The sequence below is a fragment of the Spermophilus citellus genome (genome assembly GCF_964194105.1).
Source record: "Spermophilus citellus genome assembly, chromosome: 7".
NCBI lineage: Eukaryota > Metazoa > Chordata > Mammalia > Rodentia > Sciuridae > Spermophilus > Spermophilus citellus.
The window spans coordinates 107,310,734-107,329,291 of NC_138188.1; the positions used below are offsets into that span (position 1 = coordinate 107,310,734).

At 46.8% G+C, this 18,558-nt stretch overlaps 1 protein-coding gene across 4 annotated transcripts in view; it reads left to right on the top strand.

Annotated features, from left to right (window-relative positions):
* PDIA5 (protein disulfide isomerase family A member 5) overlaps positions 1–18,558 on the top strand; it is an 89,341-nt gene that overhangs the window by 35,956 nt on the left and 34,827 nt on the right. For 3 of the 4 annotated variants that reach the window (XM_081302825.1, XM_081302827.1, XM_081302826.1), the window contains 4 exons: positions 2,666–2,758; positions 4,907–4,951; positions 6,580–6,640; positions 11,314–11,381. In XM_081302825.1, the coding sequence (XP_081158951.1) occupies positions 2,666–2,758; positions 4,907–4,951; positions 6,580–6,640; positions 11,314–11,381 (267 nt within the window). The remainder of the gene's footprint in view (positions 1–2,665; positions 2,759–4,906; positions 4,952–6,579; positions 6,641–11,313; positions 11,382–18,558) is intronic. The other variant, XM_081302824.1, reaches the window with a different exon arrangement.

An 18,558-nucleotide genomic window follows, 5' to 3' on the forward strand; every position in this document is an offset into this window, starting at 1 on the left:
TGACTTAGTGGGCACCCATAGTCCCAGGATCCTAAAGTCCATATGGCTGAGAGGGACTGGGACAGAGTCCCTAGAGTTCTCCAGGGTGTAGGGACAGTGACATAAAGTTCTCTGTGACTACCTGACCGCTTCTGCCTCTTCTGCTTGGGCAGCTGAGATCAAAGCCTGCCTTGGTCACTGATTAGCTTTCCTTTCAGGGTATTCCTGGGATCCTGATCTAGAAAGATGGAGGACCTCTGGAGAGGGTGGCACACAGCCTGCAGGCTTATGCTCTGGCTGTTATTGTTGTCATCCCGCATGGTTGTGCCAGGGCCTGTCACAGGAACTGTACTGTGACCCCTAAGGAAGTCAGAGACCATATAAGTGAGGGCATATTACATCTCCCCACTTGCTAATAGCAGGAAACTCAAAAAAGGAACTTGTGCTTGTCAGCCTGTGTCGACTGAAGTCCTTATTACGTAAGTGGTAAGGACCTGAGATGCCTGGGAGCCTGGATTCAGATGACCCTCTGATGACCTTCTCCAAAGGTGTTCTAGTTCTGAACTATGACCATAGTCACAAATATGTCCTGAAGGCCAAGTGCAGCTTTTGGACAATTTCCCAGAGATTCTGAGCACCTAGGGTGGACTCCCTGGTGCTGCTCCTTGCAGACCTTTCCACTAGGATCTCATGCAGTTAAACCAGTGGGAGAGAACCTGTGGATGGGATTGTTCACTTCTGTTAAATGAGAATAATCTCCCCTGAAAACCAGAAGGTCACAAATGTGACTATTGCAGTTGTTATATTAAAAGAGGCTGTTTCTTTTTCCATTGACATTGTCTCTGTTTCTTGATGAGGAAGGGGGGTGGTGAGGAAGTTGTGCTAACATAAGCTTAGCTCATGCAGGGTGTGGGGACAGGAGTCCCCCAGAGCAGCTCCCAACCCATTATGGGTTCCTGATCCCACTGACAATCATTGCACACTGACAATCATTGCACACTGACAATCATTGCACACTGACAATCATTGCACTATATGCACATTTCTGTGCATATAGTGCAGTAGCTGAGCTTGGTGAGCTGGGGCTTTCCACACTCCTGACGTCCATAGTGCACCCTAGATTGAGGACACCTACACCAGGTATTTCTGGAACAGCAGGCTGGTGGGCACCCACTAGCATCTTCCTCACATGCCACGTAGGCAGGCACCTACACAGCTGTGGGTGAGTGTGGGCTTCGGGAAGGTGCTGCCAGTTCCACTTTGGCTCATTTTGTCACGGTGAAGCATTGACAAGGGACTGTGAAAGGACAGATCTGCCTTTTACTGTGGCAGAAATGGCTGTACTTCCCTTGCCAGGAAGTACTTCACAGTTTCATTTGAACAGCACTTCATTCAGAAGTGCTACCTGAATGAGACCCTATAAAGGTTTGGCAGTCTCCCATTCTCCCCTAGTAGTTCTTTCCGCATGGGAGGTTGCAGAAATGGTAAGCCTTGCCGAGGTCCTCTTTATGTGTGACCAGCAGATGGGCTGAATGCATCTCATTAAAGGGGTGTTTTCTCACCTCAGACCCCTCCCTCCCAAAACACATGTGCATGTGCACACAGACCCCAGCACCCCACCCCCTCCACACACACACCCTAGTTTAACATCTGCTCATTGGAGCTTGTTCAAAGTTGACTGAAGTAACAGGATTTTCCTTTATCAAACTGTGGACTTGGAGAGCCTTGTGTGTTGACACAAGCCAGCAACTCCCTCCAGGGTGGGAGAGGTGGAGGTGTGACTGGTCTTTGGCAAACCTTTCCTGGTTCTCACAGACTGAGAGTCATTTCCCAGAGTGACCGTCTGAAGGAAAAGAGAATGCTACATCTGTCCACACCAGCAAAACGCTGCAGGTGGGGCGGGGAGGGCAGCAGGGGGACAGTGCTCCTCTTCTCTGCCCCTCAGATACCTTCCCCAGAGGAGTGGAGATCTGGGTCAGTGGTCCACATGTCAAAGGCCAGCTAAGCTATTTAGCCTTATTCCCATTGGTCTAGAAGGAGGGCCTGCAGGGAGAGAAATATAGCAGGGCTCCTGGCCATATTGATGAGCACCCTGCCCTGAGGGCTTCCCAGGCTGGGACCACTGATCGACTCAGCAGAGGATAGTCAGGATCCAACCTATTCCACAACCAGTTTAGAAATAGCAAGCAGGTAATAAGTAAGTGTGTTTATTTGCTTATGGGGTTGATGGTTTAAGTGACTGCAGAAATGCAGAAGTATCTACTTGGGACAAGGCTAGAGACCTTTATTCAGGTAATTGGAAAGGCTTCTTGAAGGAGGTAAGATTTAGTAGAAGCACTAGTGTGTCTCTGGTTTGAATAAGTCAGTTCATTGTCTGAAATTTCTATTTTTTTCCATGAAAATGCATAATTAAGTATGGATCAGCTGAACGGGAAGGTGTCATGTGCTTGACACAGCCTGGTGGGAGTGATGGAGGTGCTTAGGGGCACTTAGCATTTGGGGGTACTTAGCAATGATGTTAGCAGACAAAGGAAATAGCTCACCCTTCAAGCATATGCCACATACAGTCCCAAGCTCTGCACTGCATGTACCTGGGACTCCAGGCAGGGAAACAGGGCAGTTCCCTATTTCCCCACCTCCCTCTTTTCCTGGCTAAAACACATTTTTTTCTCTTTCTTCTCCTCAGTCCATAGTGGCCTTTCTGAAGGATCCAAAAGGGCCTCCATTGTGGGAGGAAGATCCTGGAGCCAAAGATGTTGTTCACATTGACAGTGAAAAGGTAATCTATTCTGCTTCAGTTCTGATTTGGTGCAGCTTCCCCAGTACCTGGCCTCCAGAGGAGCTGAGCCGAGGAGCTGAGAAAGGGGAACTGGACCAGGACCCTAATGTTTGATTCCCCTTCTCAGCTTGTGATATAATCAATAAGTTACAGGTTGACTGCCTGAGGACTTTCTCCATCCTTCAACACCTTATTTAATTTATTTTAACATGTTTTATTTTCTTTTCAAGAATATTATTTCAACTATCCTCCTAATGGGTGTGTAGCTGAGTGATAGAGTGCTTGCCTAGCCTGGGAGGCTCAGGGTCTGATTGTTAGCAGCTCAAAAAATAATTAAATGAATGAATACATATCATCTTTTTATATCATCTAGGTGTTGCTGGGCTTGGTTTTGCATTTTTTGACTTTTTTTAAAAGTGGATTTTTTTCTCTTTTAAAGAATAATATGAGAATAAATAATCTGATTTAGGTTGAATTACCGAAGACATGGGTCAGGTCTCTACAATTCTGAGTCATCATGTAATTTTGAACACGTTACTTATCTTCTTAAACTTCAGTTGCCAGAACTGACTCATGGAGGGCTGGAAGGGCAGGCCTAGCTTACCGTCTGCCTCCCTTTCCTAGCTGAGGTCCAGCTGCCCTAGCTCCAGGCTGCCCCTCCCCTGGCCTGAGTGTGCATCCTATCCACACTCACCTGTTTGTATCAGTGCCCTGTTGGCTTAGCTGTGCCTTCCCATGGGGCTGGGCAAGGACCTCTCTGTTAAGTTTCTCGTGGTCTGTGCGGCATCATGTAGATGGAGAGAGAATGCTTATTCTTATTGTGGTAAAATAAAACATAACTTTAATCTTATTCTGCCTCATCTCCCTTTTCACTTAAAATTATTGAGTTTTTTTTTTTTTAAGAAGGAAATATTTATTTTGGCCCACAGTTTTGGAGGTGAATTATACAACTATCCAATGTCATATAACATGGAGACTTAGAACCCAGTCTTTATTTATTTTTTGAGAACAGGGTCTTGCTGTGCTGCTCAAACTTGTGGGCTCCAGCGATCCTTCTGCCTCAGCCTCCTGAGTAGCTGGGAGTAAGGTCCACTCAACTCTCTCTCTCTCTTTTTTTTAATATTTATTTTTTAGAAGTAGTTGGATACAATACCTTCATTTTGTTTATTTATTTTTATTTAGTATTGAGGATTGAACCCAAAGCCTCACACGTGCTAGACAAGCGCTCTACCGCTGAGCCACAACCCTGACTCTGCTCTTAACACTCCCTACCACAAAAGGAAATGGTACCTTACTTTCCAGAGGAGGGGTCACATGTGATCTTGTGGGCAACCCAAAGAGGTCAGTTTGTGGTGATTTGGTTTAAGGGGCTGGGCATCAACATTCCCTGGGATAGAAATGCCAGTATAGGCCAGTTAGAAAGTAATCTTTTTAAGACATGGCATGTGTGAGAGGGGAGTGGGGCAAGTGTCAGAAGAGGGTGGCATGGTACCCAGAATACGAAAAAACAAAGTGCCCAAACTGATTGTTGCTCCTGAGATGATAAATATTTTTAGCTTCTCTGGAAAGCAATTGCTTGGCACCTTCCTATCACAAATGTCATGTCCTGAACTTCCTAAGATTGTTCTTCCATAGCTGCAGGAATATTAAGCAGAAGTATTTTCTTCACCCCTGTCAGTAATCTTGTTGATATTCTTTGTGCTCTTTTCTCTCATGCAGAAATGCAAGGTGTAGTTGTTTTTCTGCTTCTAGAATCCCCACATAAAATAACTATAAGTTCAATTTCAGGTTTGAATTACTGATTGAATTTGTAGGCTTAGAATTCTATACTTGGTGAAAGCAATTAAGCATCTTTTGCATGTAATATTTATTACTACTCAATATATGAAACCAAATCGCTGCAGGCTCAATAAAACCTTTTCTTCTTACATCTTTTACCGGGTTTTCTCTCCAGAGATCCCAGAGGTAATTTTTAAAGTGTTTGTATCTGTCATCCCTAGTTAGGGTCAAATATATCGTGTGAAAGTTGTCAGAATCAAAATGGAGTCATACATGTGAAGCCCTAACAACAACAAAATAATAATAAAATAAATAAAGCCGTGAAGTTAGGAAGGAGTGGTTCTTATGTGCATTTATGCCTGACTACAGGAACTGGTGCAAAAGATTCCATCAGAACCACATCCTTGCACAAAGGTACTGCAGCGTTATACCTGTAATACTTCTGCATAGACATCTACCCAATGACTGGTCAACCCTTGGACTGATGGCACCCTTGTTATTGATCTTTGTGGCCAAGGATATTATTTCAAAATAACTTATGTCATCCTCTTCATTTTGCCCTTAAAAATTCCCCTGTACCCCATCCCCTTTGCACTTGCCCCTGGCCACCATGCTGGCCTGTTCAATCTCCCAGTGCTCCCTGTATACTCCCAAATAAACAGCATGATCATTTAGAGACCCTTTCTGGTTGTTTTGGTAATCACTTGGTCACTAATCCTGCTTGAGAACCAGTCTAAATCCTCTAGTTATGTAAATAAGAATAAGCTTTTTCAGGATTTATTGAGAACCTCACCAAAAAATTGCAATCTTTTTTTTTAATCTATCAGCAAATTTTTAAGTAACACACATTTGTTGTTGAAAATAGAGAAATATAACGTAAGCCTTAAAAACCCACAAATCATCCTATACCTTTTCATTGAGAGATTTCCACTGCTGATATGTTTTGTAAGCCTTCCAGGCTTTTAATGTAATGCATACATAAATATTTTTACTCACAAAAGTGTTGGTACATTTTAGTGCCGTTTTGTAACTGGCTCCCCCTCCCTGCTTAATGTAACATGCACATCTTATCATGGCTTTAAGTGTTTCTCATCGCCCTTCGTAATGCTGTGGTGGTGTTCCATTGTGTGGAGTATGCCATCATTTATTTACCTAATGCCTTGTTGCTGCCAGAAGCTGCATTTTGAGTTTTTCTCTTATTTTTCTTATTATTCAGAAGAAGAAAACCTCTAATTTTCTTTAGTGAAAACTGGTTAGAGGAGCTCATTTTCATCAAAATAATGCCATGTCTCCTTGCTTCTTCGCCCTTGATGGGCCCGCTTTTTCTCATCCATCTTTGGCTCTTGTTGGAAGAACAGCCGCTATCCTGCTGACACTTATGTCTTACCATTAGCATTGTTGTAACCATTTGTCCTTTTTACATTTATTGTGTTTATTTAACAAATCATTATATATTGCTTAATAATGTGCCAAGCTCTGATCTAAGGATTTTGCAAATAAGAATGAAGCCTTTAGGCTGTAACCTCCTGGAGGGCGGGGCAGGCTTCATCTTTATGCGCCCCCCCCCGCCCCCCACCGTGAGTACAGTAGACAAGGATGGAGCTGGGGAAGAGATGAGTGGATATGGGTTGACCCTGTGACCACAGCCAGCAGATCCTCATCTGGCCAAGTGGGACAAACAAGAAAACAGCTACCTTCGCTATCACAAAAACCATTCCCAAAGTCACATGAAGGGGCCATCTTTTCAATAGATTTGGGACAAAAATAGCTCCTTGACATCTTTTATTGTTCAGATGGAGCCAAAAGTAAAGCCAGTAGCCTGCTTCTGCACGAGTCTCCTTAGGGACTCAGTTTCCCCCTCTATAATATGTAAGGGTGGTCTAGAATAGATCCACTCTGAGATTCTTCCAGCTCCTACGTGCTAAGGCTGTGTCAGTGTGACTTCTGATGTGTTGACCTCCTGCTGGGCAGGGGCAGGGGGAGGTGGCATCCTGTTGGGCATTGTATGTGACCTGCCAGTGTTGTCTCTCTTTGTGCCTCAGGACTTCAGACGACTCCTGAAGAAGGAAGAGAAGCCTCTGCTCATGATGTTTTATGCCCCCTGTGAGTGAACTGTTCTTTGGGCCAGAGTCTGTCTCTCAGTCTCTGAGTGTGGCCGGTGGCTGGGGTTCCTGGAGGCAACTGGGAGCCAGCCCTGGTCTCTCTGTCTGTTGGTCCACCTGCACCCCTGCCTTTCTCTTGGCCTTTTACTGGCTCTTTCTCCTGCTGTCCACGTTGGTGCTGTCTGCACTAGAATTGGCAGCCTTCTGTCCTCTTCACCTAGAGCTCCGCCCGGCACAACAGGGGAGTTGGCTTCACCTTCCTGCGCTCCTCTGCCCCCCACAGACCCATGTGCCCTCAGTCTCCCTCTTGGTGATGCTGCTGTCCCTCAGGGACAGTGCTTCTTACCATCTGGAGCCTGGCCTGTCTCTGAGGCTGTAACTCCTTCAGCTCTGCCTCCTGCATCCGTCTGGGAGAGGTGGAGGAACCAAAAGCAGAGAGAAAGTTGGCCCCAGAATTGGGCTTCATCTTTATATGAGCCCATAAGCCGTGTGGAATGGCAGAAGGTTCATTGGAATGACAACCAGAAGACCCAAGATCTAATTCCAGCTATGCTAACAGCCAGATGGATGAGCTTGGCCAAGTTCTTCATCTCTCTGGGTCTCAGTTTCCACATCTGTAAGAGAAGGGGTTGAGTTAGAGCAGTGTCTTTCAAACTTTTTGATTGCATTTCACAGAATTAAAAACTATTTTATATTGCAACCCAGTACTGTTAAGTATAATGTTATATGTAAATAAGTTTCACCAAACCATTAGTATTACTACCTGCACTACCACTACTTACCCTTACCACTTGCCAGCTGCTCTACCAGATGTAGGGTACACTCTTTTCTGTTTCATTACAAAATTATTGACTATACCTACTGCATCATGAGTCTGTAATAAAGGATCAGCAAACTGTGGCCGATGGCTGGCCACTATGTTTGTAAGTAAGTTTTATTGAACACAGCCCTTCCTATACATTGTCACTTTTTTTTTTTTTTTTTTGTGGCTGCTTTTGAGCAATAATAGCAGATTGAGTGGTTGTGACAGACACTCTCAACTGCAGGGCCATCCCTGCAGTCCCAGGGGTCCCAACCCAGGTGAGATCTGAATAAAAGCCTGGTAAGGCCTTTTGGACTTAGACTCTGGGGACTGCACATGCCCTTCAGGAAGCCAGAGGTGTCACTGTCTGCCTGAAGGCTGGAGAGAGGAGGGTGTCTGGTGGAGGGAGGTGGGTATACCTGCATGTGTGTGGCACAGGCTATGGTACCAGGCCTCTGTTCACCACCACTACTCCCCCTTTTTTTTTTTTTTTCCATTTTCTGTCTTTTTTTGTGATGCTGCAGCTCAAATCCAGAGCCTCACATACAAACACCCTGTCACTGAGCTACATCCCCAGCCCTTCAGTTTACTCTCAGAAGCTCATCTCGACTCCTCCTGCCTGAGTTCTTCCCTGAGTTTCCCCCTCTGTGCCAGTGATGGTGGTGAGATTCCTGTCTAGATGCTCCACTATGGGGTTTATGGTGACACTGCCTGGCTTGTTGTGACAACAGCGTCTCCCCAGCCCAGACCTCCTCTCCAGACTTTCCCAGGCCCAAGGGGGTTCCTGCCCGTGTGACGGGGCCTTGGCATTCACCTGCAGACCCTGTTCTGCCCAGAAAGCCTTTAACCTTGGCTCATTCTCCTTATTAATGTTCACTAGTTGGTTTTACCCTGTTTTCTCCTCAGAGGGATCTTTTTTTTTTTTTTTTTTTTTTTTTTTTGGTACCAGGGATTGAACCCAGGGGGTGCTTAACCACCAAGCCATACCCTTAATCCCCTTTTTATATTTTATTAGAGACAGGGTCTCACTGAGTTGCTCAGGGCCTCACTAAGTTGCTGAGGCTGGATTTGAATTCGTAATCCTCCTGCCTCGGCCTCCCAAGTTGCTTGGATTATAGGCATGCACCACCATGCCCGGCTTGGAAAGATCTTAACTGCCCAGCTGTGAATCACTTCAAGGGTCACCCTGCCTCCACAGACCCTGGAGGGGTGGGGCCTCCTTTGGTTTACCTTAGAACCTTTCAGGACTCAACATGTTGGTGAAATGAATCAGGGTGTGTATCCATAGGCAGTGGATGTCACAAGGCAGGATTATGGCACAACCAGGCAGGTTTTTGTGGAGTGACATTAATCATTTTGAAATAACGGTTCACTAGCAGTTTGCATCTGATGCTTGTCTGGCCCCACCCACTCTCCAGGCTGCCTTGCAGTGTGCCTCTCCTATTCATCATGGCAGAGATGTGAGCACAGTGATTATCTTTATATAATAGAAAGTTGGAGCGGGGGAAGTTAGGAACTTCTAAGTGTCACAGAGCATATTAGTGGTGGGGGAGGAAGAGAAAACTAAGTTGCTAAGTTAACTTTTGGTGGAGGATCAGATTGCATGGCCTCCAAGGTCCCAGGGATCCTGGGACTTCTTTTGTTATATGTGTTTTTAATGAAATAAACTTGTGCTTTTATAACACTAGTCCAATCCAGCCTTCACAGCCTAGCCTCATAATTTAGCTTACTCCTGGATACAAAGCAATTCCCAGCCTGGGATGTCTGTTAGGACTCGGAGCCTCTGATCGCACGTGGAGTGAATGAACCCAGAGGCAGCAGGAGTCTTTCATTATGACAAGGAATCTGGGTCCCCAGGACCTGCTTATTCAGTAAATGTTTGTTCACTGAATTAATGAGAAAATAAAAGGGCTGTCTGCTCTGACTTTTGGGCTTTGAGAATGATAATTAGTCTTACCTTTTCCCCTGTCTCCCAGTTGAATCCACTGAAAGATAAACTCAGGTAGGAATCATACTACCAGCTCTATTTTTGGTAAAGTTAAATTGGAAACTGGCTTGGCCTGCAGCTTCCTATATTATTCCTTCCTCTCCTCTTCCTTTCAATAACTTCACCCAGAATTGCTGGCCTCTGCCCTTGGGGACAGCTGGCTGGCATATCACCTGTTTGGGGAACAGGAAAGGTAAGGTTGCTATAGGCTGCAGCTGGATAGAGCTGGAAGAGAGACCACAGTGTAGAGACAGGTGAGCAGTTAACTCCTGATGGATGATTGGCCCAGCGGGTGTCACACTCAAGTCACTGAGCACAGAGGCTGAGAATGAGAGGAAGGCAGCTTGTGCACCCTTTGTTTCCCTTCTGGGAGTGGAGTGGCATCCTTTTTCTCCTATTGAAGGGTTTTTCCACCATGAAGTAGGAAGCCGATGTGTCTCCTCTCAGGGGCCTCAGTGACTCATGCCAAGGGCCAGGCTCTAGCCACTTCCTGTGTGCATGGGGTGTGTGTGTGTGTGTGTGTGTGTGTGTGTGTGTGTGTGTACCTACGAACCTGTCAGGCAGGAACTCGAGGGAGGGGCCATGGGGCATTTTGATGTTTCGTGTCAGAATCTCCTGTACCTGCATCTTGCCCAGGAGACTTGGTGCTGGGAAGGTTCAGGTGGTACAGGAGGAACTGCACCTCCTCCTGGTTCTCTAGTGTCTGTGCCTGGCCCCGAGGGCAGGAGACCCCTCTGATCTGGATTACTGTGTTCACGGCCTGCCAGGGTGCTAGCTGGACATAGATTAGAGTTTTTCAGGCTGCTGCTACATGGGCCCTGGCCCAGCCCTGCCAAGTGGAGATGAGAACTAGCCTGATGGGTGGTCCCAGGCAGCTTTGGTTTCTGTGGCCTACAGATGCGTCTCAAAGCCTGTTTTGCAGCACAGCAGCTGTCAGAAAGGATGACAGCCTGGCATGTCAGAATTCCTGGTGGCTGAGGAAACTGCTTTTCATGTCCATTGCGGTCAGTGCAGAAATATAGCGTCCCGTGTTTGGGCTTAAATCAAGATCTTTCTGAGGTTGTAGCAGATCTTGGGGATCTGGCCAGTCTGACCTGGAGTCCCCCAAGACTGGGGACATTACCACCTCAGGAGAGGAAGGTATCCATGTGGACCACAGAAACCCCAGAGAGGGTTGAGCCAAAGTGTCACATGATCCTCTGGTGTCAGAACCAGGAGGGGCTTGAGGTCATCTGGCCTAATATCTTTTGCCACAAGAAGAAACAGCCCAGAGAGAGGAGATGACTTGGTTATGGCTTTAGCAAGTCGAGGGAAGATTAGCGTCATGTCCTGAGTCAGCCTGGAGCTATTCCTGCAGGCTGGAGCCAGTGCCGTTCATGCTTGGCCTGCCCTGGTCATTGCTTAATTATCCCTGTTAATGGAAGGGAAAAGAGCCATGAAAATCCCAAAAGTCATTTTATGGTCACAGTTTTTTCCTTCTTAGTGGTTTCTGCCTCCAGTATGTTTATAGTCCCTTGCTGGTGAGGGGCTGCTTTTCACTGTGCATGAGGAGATTGCTCCTCATGCACAGTGTCCTGGTTCCCTGAATTCCTCTTGTGCTCACCAGCCACGAGGAGCTGTGCTGCCGGCTGTGCTGCCCTCCACTCATGGCAGATTTGCTTATTCAGTCTGACATCATGGAGGGCGTTCTGGGCCCTGCCTGTTTTGTGCCACTGAGACTGTAAGCTCTCTGAGGGCCTGAGGCTTCTGTCCCCTGTTCCTTTTGCGTTCCCAGGGCCCAGGACAGCACTGTGCTTCATGGGGTAGAGGACAGCCTGAGGGGAGGAGGGCAGAGTTCAGATTCCCCACAATAACCAGGGTTGCTTTTTCTCCCATCTGTGACCAGGGTGCAGCATGTGCAAGAGGATAATGCCGCATTTCCAGAAGGCTGCGACCCAGCTGCGAGGCCACTTCGTAAGTGAGGCGCCATGGGTCAGCAGAGCTGGGTGGCTCTCAGGCTTCACAGGGGCAGGGTGCGGAGGGAGGGCAGGTGTTGAAATGATGAGGGGGTACTGACCCTGCCACCCAGGTGGCTTCTAAAACAAAGCCTTGCATGTGTCTCAGAGGTCTGTTCTCTGTGAAGGTTGAGAAATAGCTCAACAGAATTGCTGGGACCTGGAGTTTGGCACCCGTCAAAGACGGGTGATGAAATAGTAAAGAAACCAGCAAGCCACACCTGTGATAATGCCAAGAGGCCAGATGTCCAGGGCAGAACAGCAGGGGACCAGAATTGTTGGGGTGGGCTCTAAAGAGGTCTGAGGAACCCAGTGGCCAAGAAGGAGGTTGGGGACATGTGGGGTGGAATAGAAGCACAGAGCAGGCTTAGAGTGGCCGTGCCTTGTCCAGCTCCCCTCCACCATCCCTGCCTGGCTTTGTGTTCCAGTTTGATGAAAAGAACCACAGAAAGCAGAGAAGCAAGAGGCAAGCCCAGAAGGGGAGCTAGGAACCCAGCACGCAGGCGATTCCTGAAGGAGGGAGGGCGGGAAGTGGTTGAAGATAGGTGTGCACTGGAGATGCCCATCTTTAGGGGACAGGGAGAAGGAGCCATTGAGGCCATCAGAGAAGTCAGAGCAACCAGGATGGTACAGAGAAGGCCAGGTGTTCATGAGACAGAAGGAAGTTTAGGCCTCACCCAGGAGGGCTGAGGATCAATCACTGGGTGCTCTCTGCTGTCCTGTCTCTGCCAGGTTTTTTCTTCTGTGCTATGTGCCCAATTATTTATTTATTTATTTATTTTACTGTGATGAGCACTATTTCACTGACAACGTAGCTATTTTTAAGTATACAGTTCAGTAATGTTAAGTATATTTACATCATTGTGAAGCAGACATCCAGAAGTTTTTCATCTTGCAAAACTGAATTCTCTATCCATGGATCATGAATTCCCCTTCCCTCCCTACCTTCAGCCTTATAAAAAGCTTTCTACTTTTTTTTTTCAAGGACTTTGACTATTTTAGATCCCTCATATGAATGGTCATAAAATATTTATCCTTTTGTGACTAGCTTATTTTGCTTAGCATAATATCACCAAGGTTCATCCAGGTTGTAGCAGGTGACGGGATTTCCTTTTTTAAGGCTAAAGAATATTCCACTGTTTATATGTGCCACACTTTCTTGATTCATTCGTCTTTGTCCATTCACGTTAATGGACATTTGGGTTGCTTCCAGCTCTGGGCTGTTGTGAATAATGATTGCAGTGGAACTTGGATATGCAAATATCTCTTTGAAATCTTGCCTCCAATTATTTTTGATAGATGTCTATTTATTTTTATACTTACCCTGAGTGGCGTGCTTTCTTTTGGTGGCAACAGACTGGCTCCTCTTGGAGCATGGAAAGATCCATACACCTTTTGTGGAAGGGTGTCAGAGGCCATCTCAGTGGGGCTGGCCCAAGTCCCATTTAGAGAGATCTGAGGTCTTGAAATTGCATCATGATCCTTAGGGATCAAATGAAGTGGTGATTAATTCCAAGGGAACTTGTGAAATCTAAGTGACAGCATCTGGATGTGGGGATGGCCACTAGCCAACTGAAAAACTGGCTTGCAGAGAACCGGTGCTTTCTCTTTTGACCTCATTTTGGGGCAACACCAGGGTCCTGCTTGCTTCTCACTAATGAATTTTTAGAAGCTTGCCTGGAGATGTTTGGCCTTGGGGCAGGCGCATCACTCTGGGGAAATTCCACTGCACATTTTTGGTGCCTCAATAGATACCATATTTTAAGATTATTTAGCCTGGAGAAAAGACTTAATTACCCACTGTGTTCTCCCTGCCTGTGCAGAAAACTGCTCGGCTTGACTTCCAAACTCTGTGGGGCTGTTGGATAAATAGCTCCAGCCCCAAATCAGATCGTGAATTATCCCAGCCAGCCCCATCAAAGCAGAAGAGGACTTGATGCCAATCACGTGCCACTTATGGACCATCCTTAGCCGGTGCTGCATCTGCTGCCAAACTCAGTCTTCTTCTGGGCGCTCTCCCCTGCTGCCACAGAGCTTGTCTAATGTGCTCGGCCAGGTGCATCCGTCCTAGCTTTTTTTCCATATCACACTCTTCACTGTGGGATACTAATTATGACATGTGACCTTCCTGGGTGTAGGTGCTGGGTTTGAGTCACGTCTCCTTCTTCAGTACATAGCACAGGGCCATGTTCACAGGAGGTGAACATGTGATGGAGGAACAAAGGTGTGGTTTATCACTCATGGGTATTTTTATTTTGAGCTCTTTATGTACAGTGATGTCTGGTTTCTGGCATTTTGTTTTGTATTGTGGGCTAAAGCTTGAACCCGGATCCTGGTGCATGCCAGGCTAGCATTCTACCACCAAGCTGTACTCCAGCCCCATTCTCCTCTCTTAAGGGAATCCAGATCTTTAGTATTTAATGACAGGGATATGGGGGAAGGAAGTTCTTGGGACTGGGACCTTCCTGTGGGCCTGGGGTTCACACCAACCTCTTTTGCAAGGTCGGCTCTGAAGAGCACTTGTGCTCAGAGGAGCTGCTGTCATGCCTGGGCCTCAGTCTAGAGGTGCAAAGGTGCTCCTTCAAGGTCGCTGGATGATGTTGCAGGAGTCAGGAGGCTTGTTTGAAGCCAGCAGTGGCCAGGGCTTGGTTGCCTGTGCTCAAGACATCTGTGTTGTGAACTCATGTTTCCTTGCTTGTGTATCATTGCTTGAGGTTTATTTTGTTCCATTTTCCTTTAGGTTTTTAGGAAAATTTTTTCTAATCCTTCCCAGATACATAAAAGGGGAAGGCCCCTGGCCACCATGGGTACCACTTGCTTTAGGAGGTTTCCGGGGGCCAGGGCTCATGGTAAAGTGGCAGCTCCCCAGGGCTGGAGGGGCTGGCGACCAGAGGTGTTGATTGCTTTCTGTCTTCACATGCACAGCACAGCCTGGCTTGCAGATGGGCTGCTATTCCCCAGGAATCAAACACTCGCCCCTTCGCACCACTGAAACCCAGCCAGCTTCGGGCTTCCTGTCCTCTCTTCGTCTCCATCATCTTTGAGCCCTTTTTGGCTGGCTGCATTTGTGGCAAAGGTCAGAATTCTTCCTCCTCTACAGGTTTCTTGGGAGGTATCCAATGTGGTGATGTCATAAGAAGAAAGCCAGGCCAGGTCAGGGATGAGCGGCCTTTGCCATTTCCAGATTCAGATCTGCCTCTTTTTGGCTGTCACTGATGTCTGGTGAGTCATCGCGTCTGTCCTCCCCACTGCTTGCTAATTGACATCCTCGTCCCCAGCTGAGCTGCTCCCTGTCTCGGCAGCCCTCAGAACGAGCCCCATTCCTGTCTGCCTCCTCTCCCCAGCCTTACCATTATCCATGTCCACGCTGAGCCTCAGAGCTTTGCCTGGTCTCTTGTTCACCTTGGCCACAGTGGACCAGCCTGGGAAAGGGAGCAGTCCTGGTGACAGATTCGTGTAGATCAGACTCTTGTGCTGGCTTTTGCCAACCAGCTGGGAGATCTTGGGCAAGCTCCTCTGCCTTGGAGCCTCCATTGCCCATCTGTGAAATGGGGCTGATAAATGCCAACCCTGCCCTTTCACTAGGTTGTTGTGAGGTGCACATGTGTAGGAACAGCTCTGTGGCCTATGGAGCATGTGATAGATATAGAGGACCGACCCTCCACCTGCTGGCCTGAACCCATTCCTCCCACTCACTGAGTGGGGGTGCTCCAAGACTCTGCTTTCTCTTTCTGGCATGTGGAACATGGGCCTTTGGCACCATGCTTTCCTTGTCACTATGGTCTGTCCCTCAGAAATTATCTCTGTCCATAGCTTCAGCAAAATGTAGCTCTGGTGAGCCCAAGTTCTTCCCCTAAGCTCCAGTACCACATATGACAGCTTGCTTAACATCAGTCCAGATTTTTTCCCTCTTTGTCCCAAATGCAGGATATCTAAAATACACTTCAGCATCTTTCCCTCAGACCACTATTGCCAGCTTCCCTTCAAGTCCCCTTCTGAGTCGCCCAGGCTTCTGCAAGAGCAAGTCCTATGTTGTGGCCTCATCAAGCATCTCTTCTCTCACGTCCTTCTTGCCCCTGCCCACCATCCTGGCTCAGGCTCTGTTTAGGCACACTGGTTGTCAAAGGCTCTGACTCTGACTTGTCTCCCTACCCAACAACTTCCCCCTACACAGCTGGTCCTTTGTGGAGTCAGACCTATATGTGTTTCTGCATCCATAGATTCAGTCAACTGTGGGTTGAAATATGGAAAGAGATTGCCTCTCTACTGAACATGTACACACTTTCTTTTTCTTGTCATTATTCCCTAAACAATACAGCATCACAACTGTTTATATGGCATTTACCTTGTATTGCATATTAGCGTAGAGATGATTTAAAGCACATGGCAGAATCTGCTTAGGCTCCGTGCAAATGCTGCTCCATTTTTAGTAAGAGACTTGAGCATCTGAGGATTTGAGTATCTTGAGGTGTCGCAAGGAGGCCAGCACCTCACCAGGGTAATGTTTCCTGCTCAAGAGGGGATAAGCCACCTGAGAAAATAAAGTCTGGAGTAATTAGTGAAGAAATAAGAGGCAGAGAATAGATTTTCAAAGCAGAGTGCCTGACAGGATCTTTAGGTCCACACAGGAGCTGGAAGAGAACAGCTAAAAAAATGGCTCTGGTTGTTTATTTAAGGGGGTGTGTGAAAGGCAGGGATAAGGTTTTAGGGGTGGAGTCTTGCTTCATGATGTCTTGGAGTCAACAGGTTGATTGGCATCTTGTCAGGCCACACCCATCTCAGGTGCTGTGCCAGACCTTTGGCAGAGCTGGGTGGGAGTTCACATGTATTTGGGCCATCCTACAGCAGGCTTGCCACTGTACAAGTTCTCAGATACCAGACTCTCCCACTCAGTGGGCTTCCATGCTGATCTCGGCTATTCACTTTTTTTTTTTTTTTTTTACAAGTAATGAATTTATTTTGTATCTTAATTTGCATGTTTCACAGGTGGCTCTTGACATTTGGGGAAGGGGTGGAACCGTGCCCCACCCATATACAGAAGGACAATGACTTAAATAAAAGCAGCCGGGTATTAAAAGCTGCACTACTTAGACCTTAGTAGCACTCCATCACCTCCTGAATAGAATCCCAATTTCATAGGCAGCTAAAGCCTTTTCCAGAATAATGTCCCCTGCCCCCAGCTAACTTGCTCAGCCTTCTGTCCTTCTCCTTTCTGTGTATCCCACAGTTGAGTTAGGTGGAAATGTTGTCCACGTTTTGGGCCACACTGTCTTGCCTCTGTTTTCCCTTGGGAAAAGCTCACGTGCTCCCTGCATCATGTAGCTTCCATGATTCATCCTGTAAAAAAGAATATGTCAGGTGTGCCAGCCGTACAACCGCACACACGTGTGTTAGCTTAGGGGTTGTGACCGTAAATTTGCCTTAGACCAAAGACCAGGTATTTTGCCTCACATGGCTTCAAAAACTCCAACTCCAAAAAGTATGCATAGTTGTTCAAAAAATGTATATCTCATTAACTAGTGCCTCCAAAGTCACACAGAAGTCCTACAGAAACTCAAGAGAATTAAGAGTCACCCCAAGCAATGGTGATGTGGAAAGGCTTCCCAGGGAGGTGAGATTTGATTTGCCGTAAGGGATGGATGAGTCTTGAGTGGTACCCAAGTGCCGGGGAACAGGCATTCTTAGGAAGGGGACCAGAAAGCACAGAATGGGGGCCAGGCAAGAACCCTGTGTGTGTTCTGGAACTATGGGAAGAACCATAGAGGCTCTTAGTAGTAGTAATAAAAAACTAATTCATCTGGAGTGTTAAAGATGCTTTGCTTGTAGGCCAGGGTGTTACTCAGCAGTGGAATACTTGCCTGGCATATGCAAGGCCCTGGGTTCAATCTTTAGTTACACACACACACACACACACACACACACACACACATACACATACACGCAAAAAAAAAAAAAGATGCCTTATTTGTATTTGTTTATTCACATTATCTCAGTTAATCTTCTCCACAAGCACATAGTGGCTGCAGATGAGGAAGCTGAGGGCAAAGAGGCACTGTGACTTGTCCAAGGAGGAGATGAGTCTGCCAAGTGGGGAGTCAGGACTCCAGCCCAGGAGTCCTAAGCCCTGAGCCCCTGCTCCCAGCTGCTGCTGAGCTTCACGGGGCCTGAAAAGGCAGAGGTCCAATTTCCTTTCTGTGCAGAAATCTCGGGCTGTCTTCTTCCCAGATAAATAAAAAATTGAGACCCTAGCAGGTATACAAGGAAGAGTTTTGTAAAAACGGATTAAAAAATGAGATTGGGACCATATGAGCTGAGTATGGAGTTGGATTTTAGCCTATATTCAATGGGATTGGAAGGGTTTTGTGCAGGGAACTGATGTAATGAAAGAGGAGGATGTGTACGATTAATCTTACAGTGAATGTGCACTGACGCAAGGGAGATCAATTAGACAGAAAAAAAGAACTTTAAAGTAGACAAATATTACTGGAACAGGCTGAATCAATCGGAAAATGAGCAGGATGGCTTTTAGAGGGCTCCAGGGCTTCTAGTAAGTTCTGTTTCAGGTTTGTTCTCCCTTTATTCTTTGCAGCATCCCAAAATAGCCTGGGGGAAAAACAAATCAGTGATTTAGCAAGCATTTATTATGTGCCTGCTGTATGCCAGGCATTGTGTTAGTACTTGAAACAGTTGGAAAGACATATCCATATGCCTCTGGGGACAGAGAGACCAGAGACACATGTGGTCTTCATCACCAGGAAAATTTATAGGAAGTAAGGACCTTGATGGTCACTGAACACTAGTTCTGTGCTAAAGCTGTTGACACGGGTTATCTCATTCCATTCTCTTACAAGCCCTGTGACTATATCATTATCCTCATATTCCAGACAAGGAACCTTGCGCAGGGTGACTTGCCCAGGTCTTGTCTTCTGGTACATTGTCCACTGAAACCAGTTGTTCCTTTCTCTTCCTGTGTGTCCTTATGTATTGGAAATGGTGAGATTGGGCCGCTTCTCTTGTGCCGTAACTGCTGTTGGCCCTTTGGAACTTCCTTTCCCCTTGCCTCTCTGCCACCCTGCTCTGTAGACAGTTCTCCCCTGTCTGTCCATGCTAGGGATGTTCCCTTATAAGAAGAGATT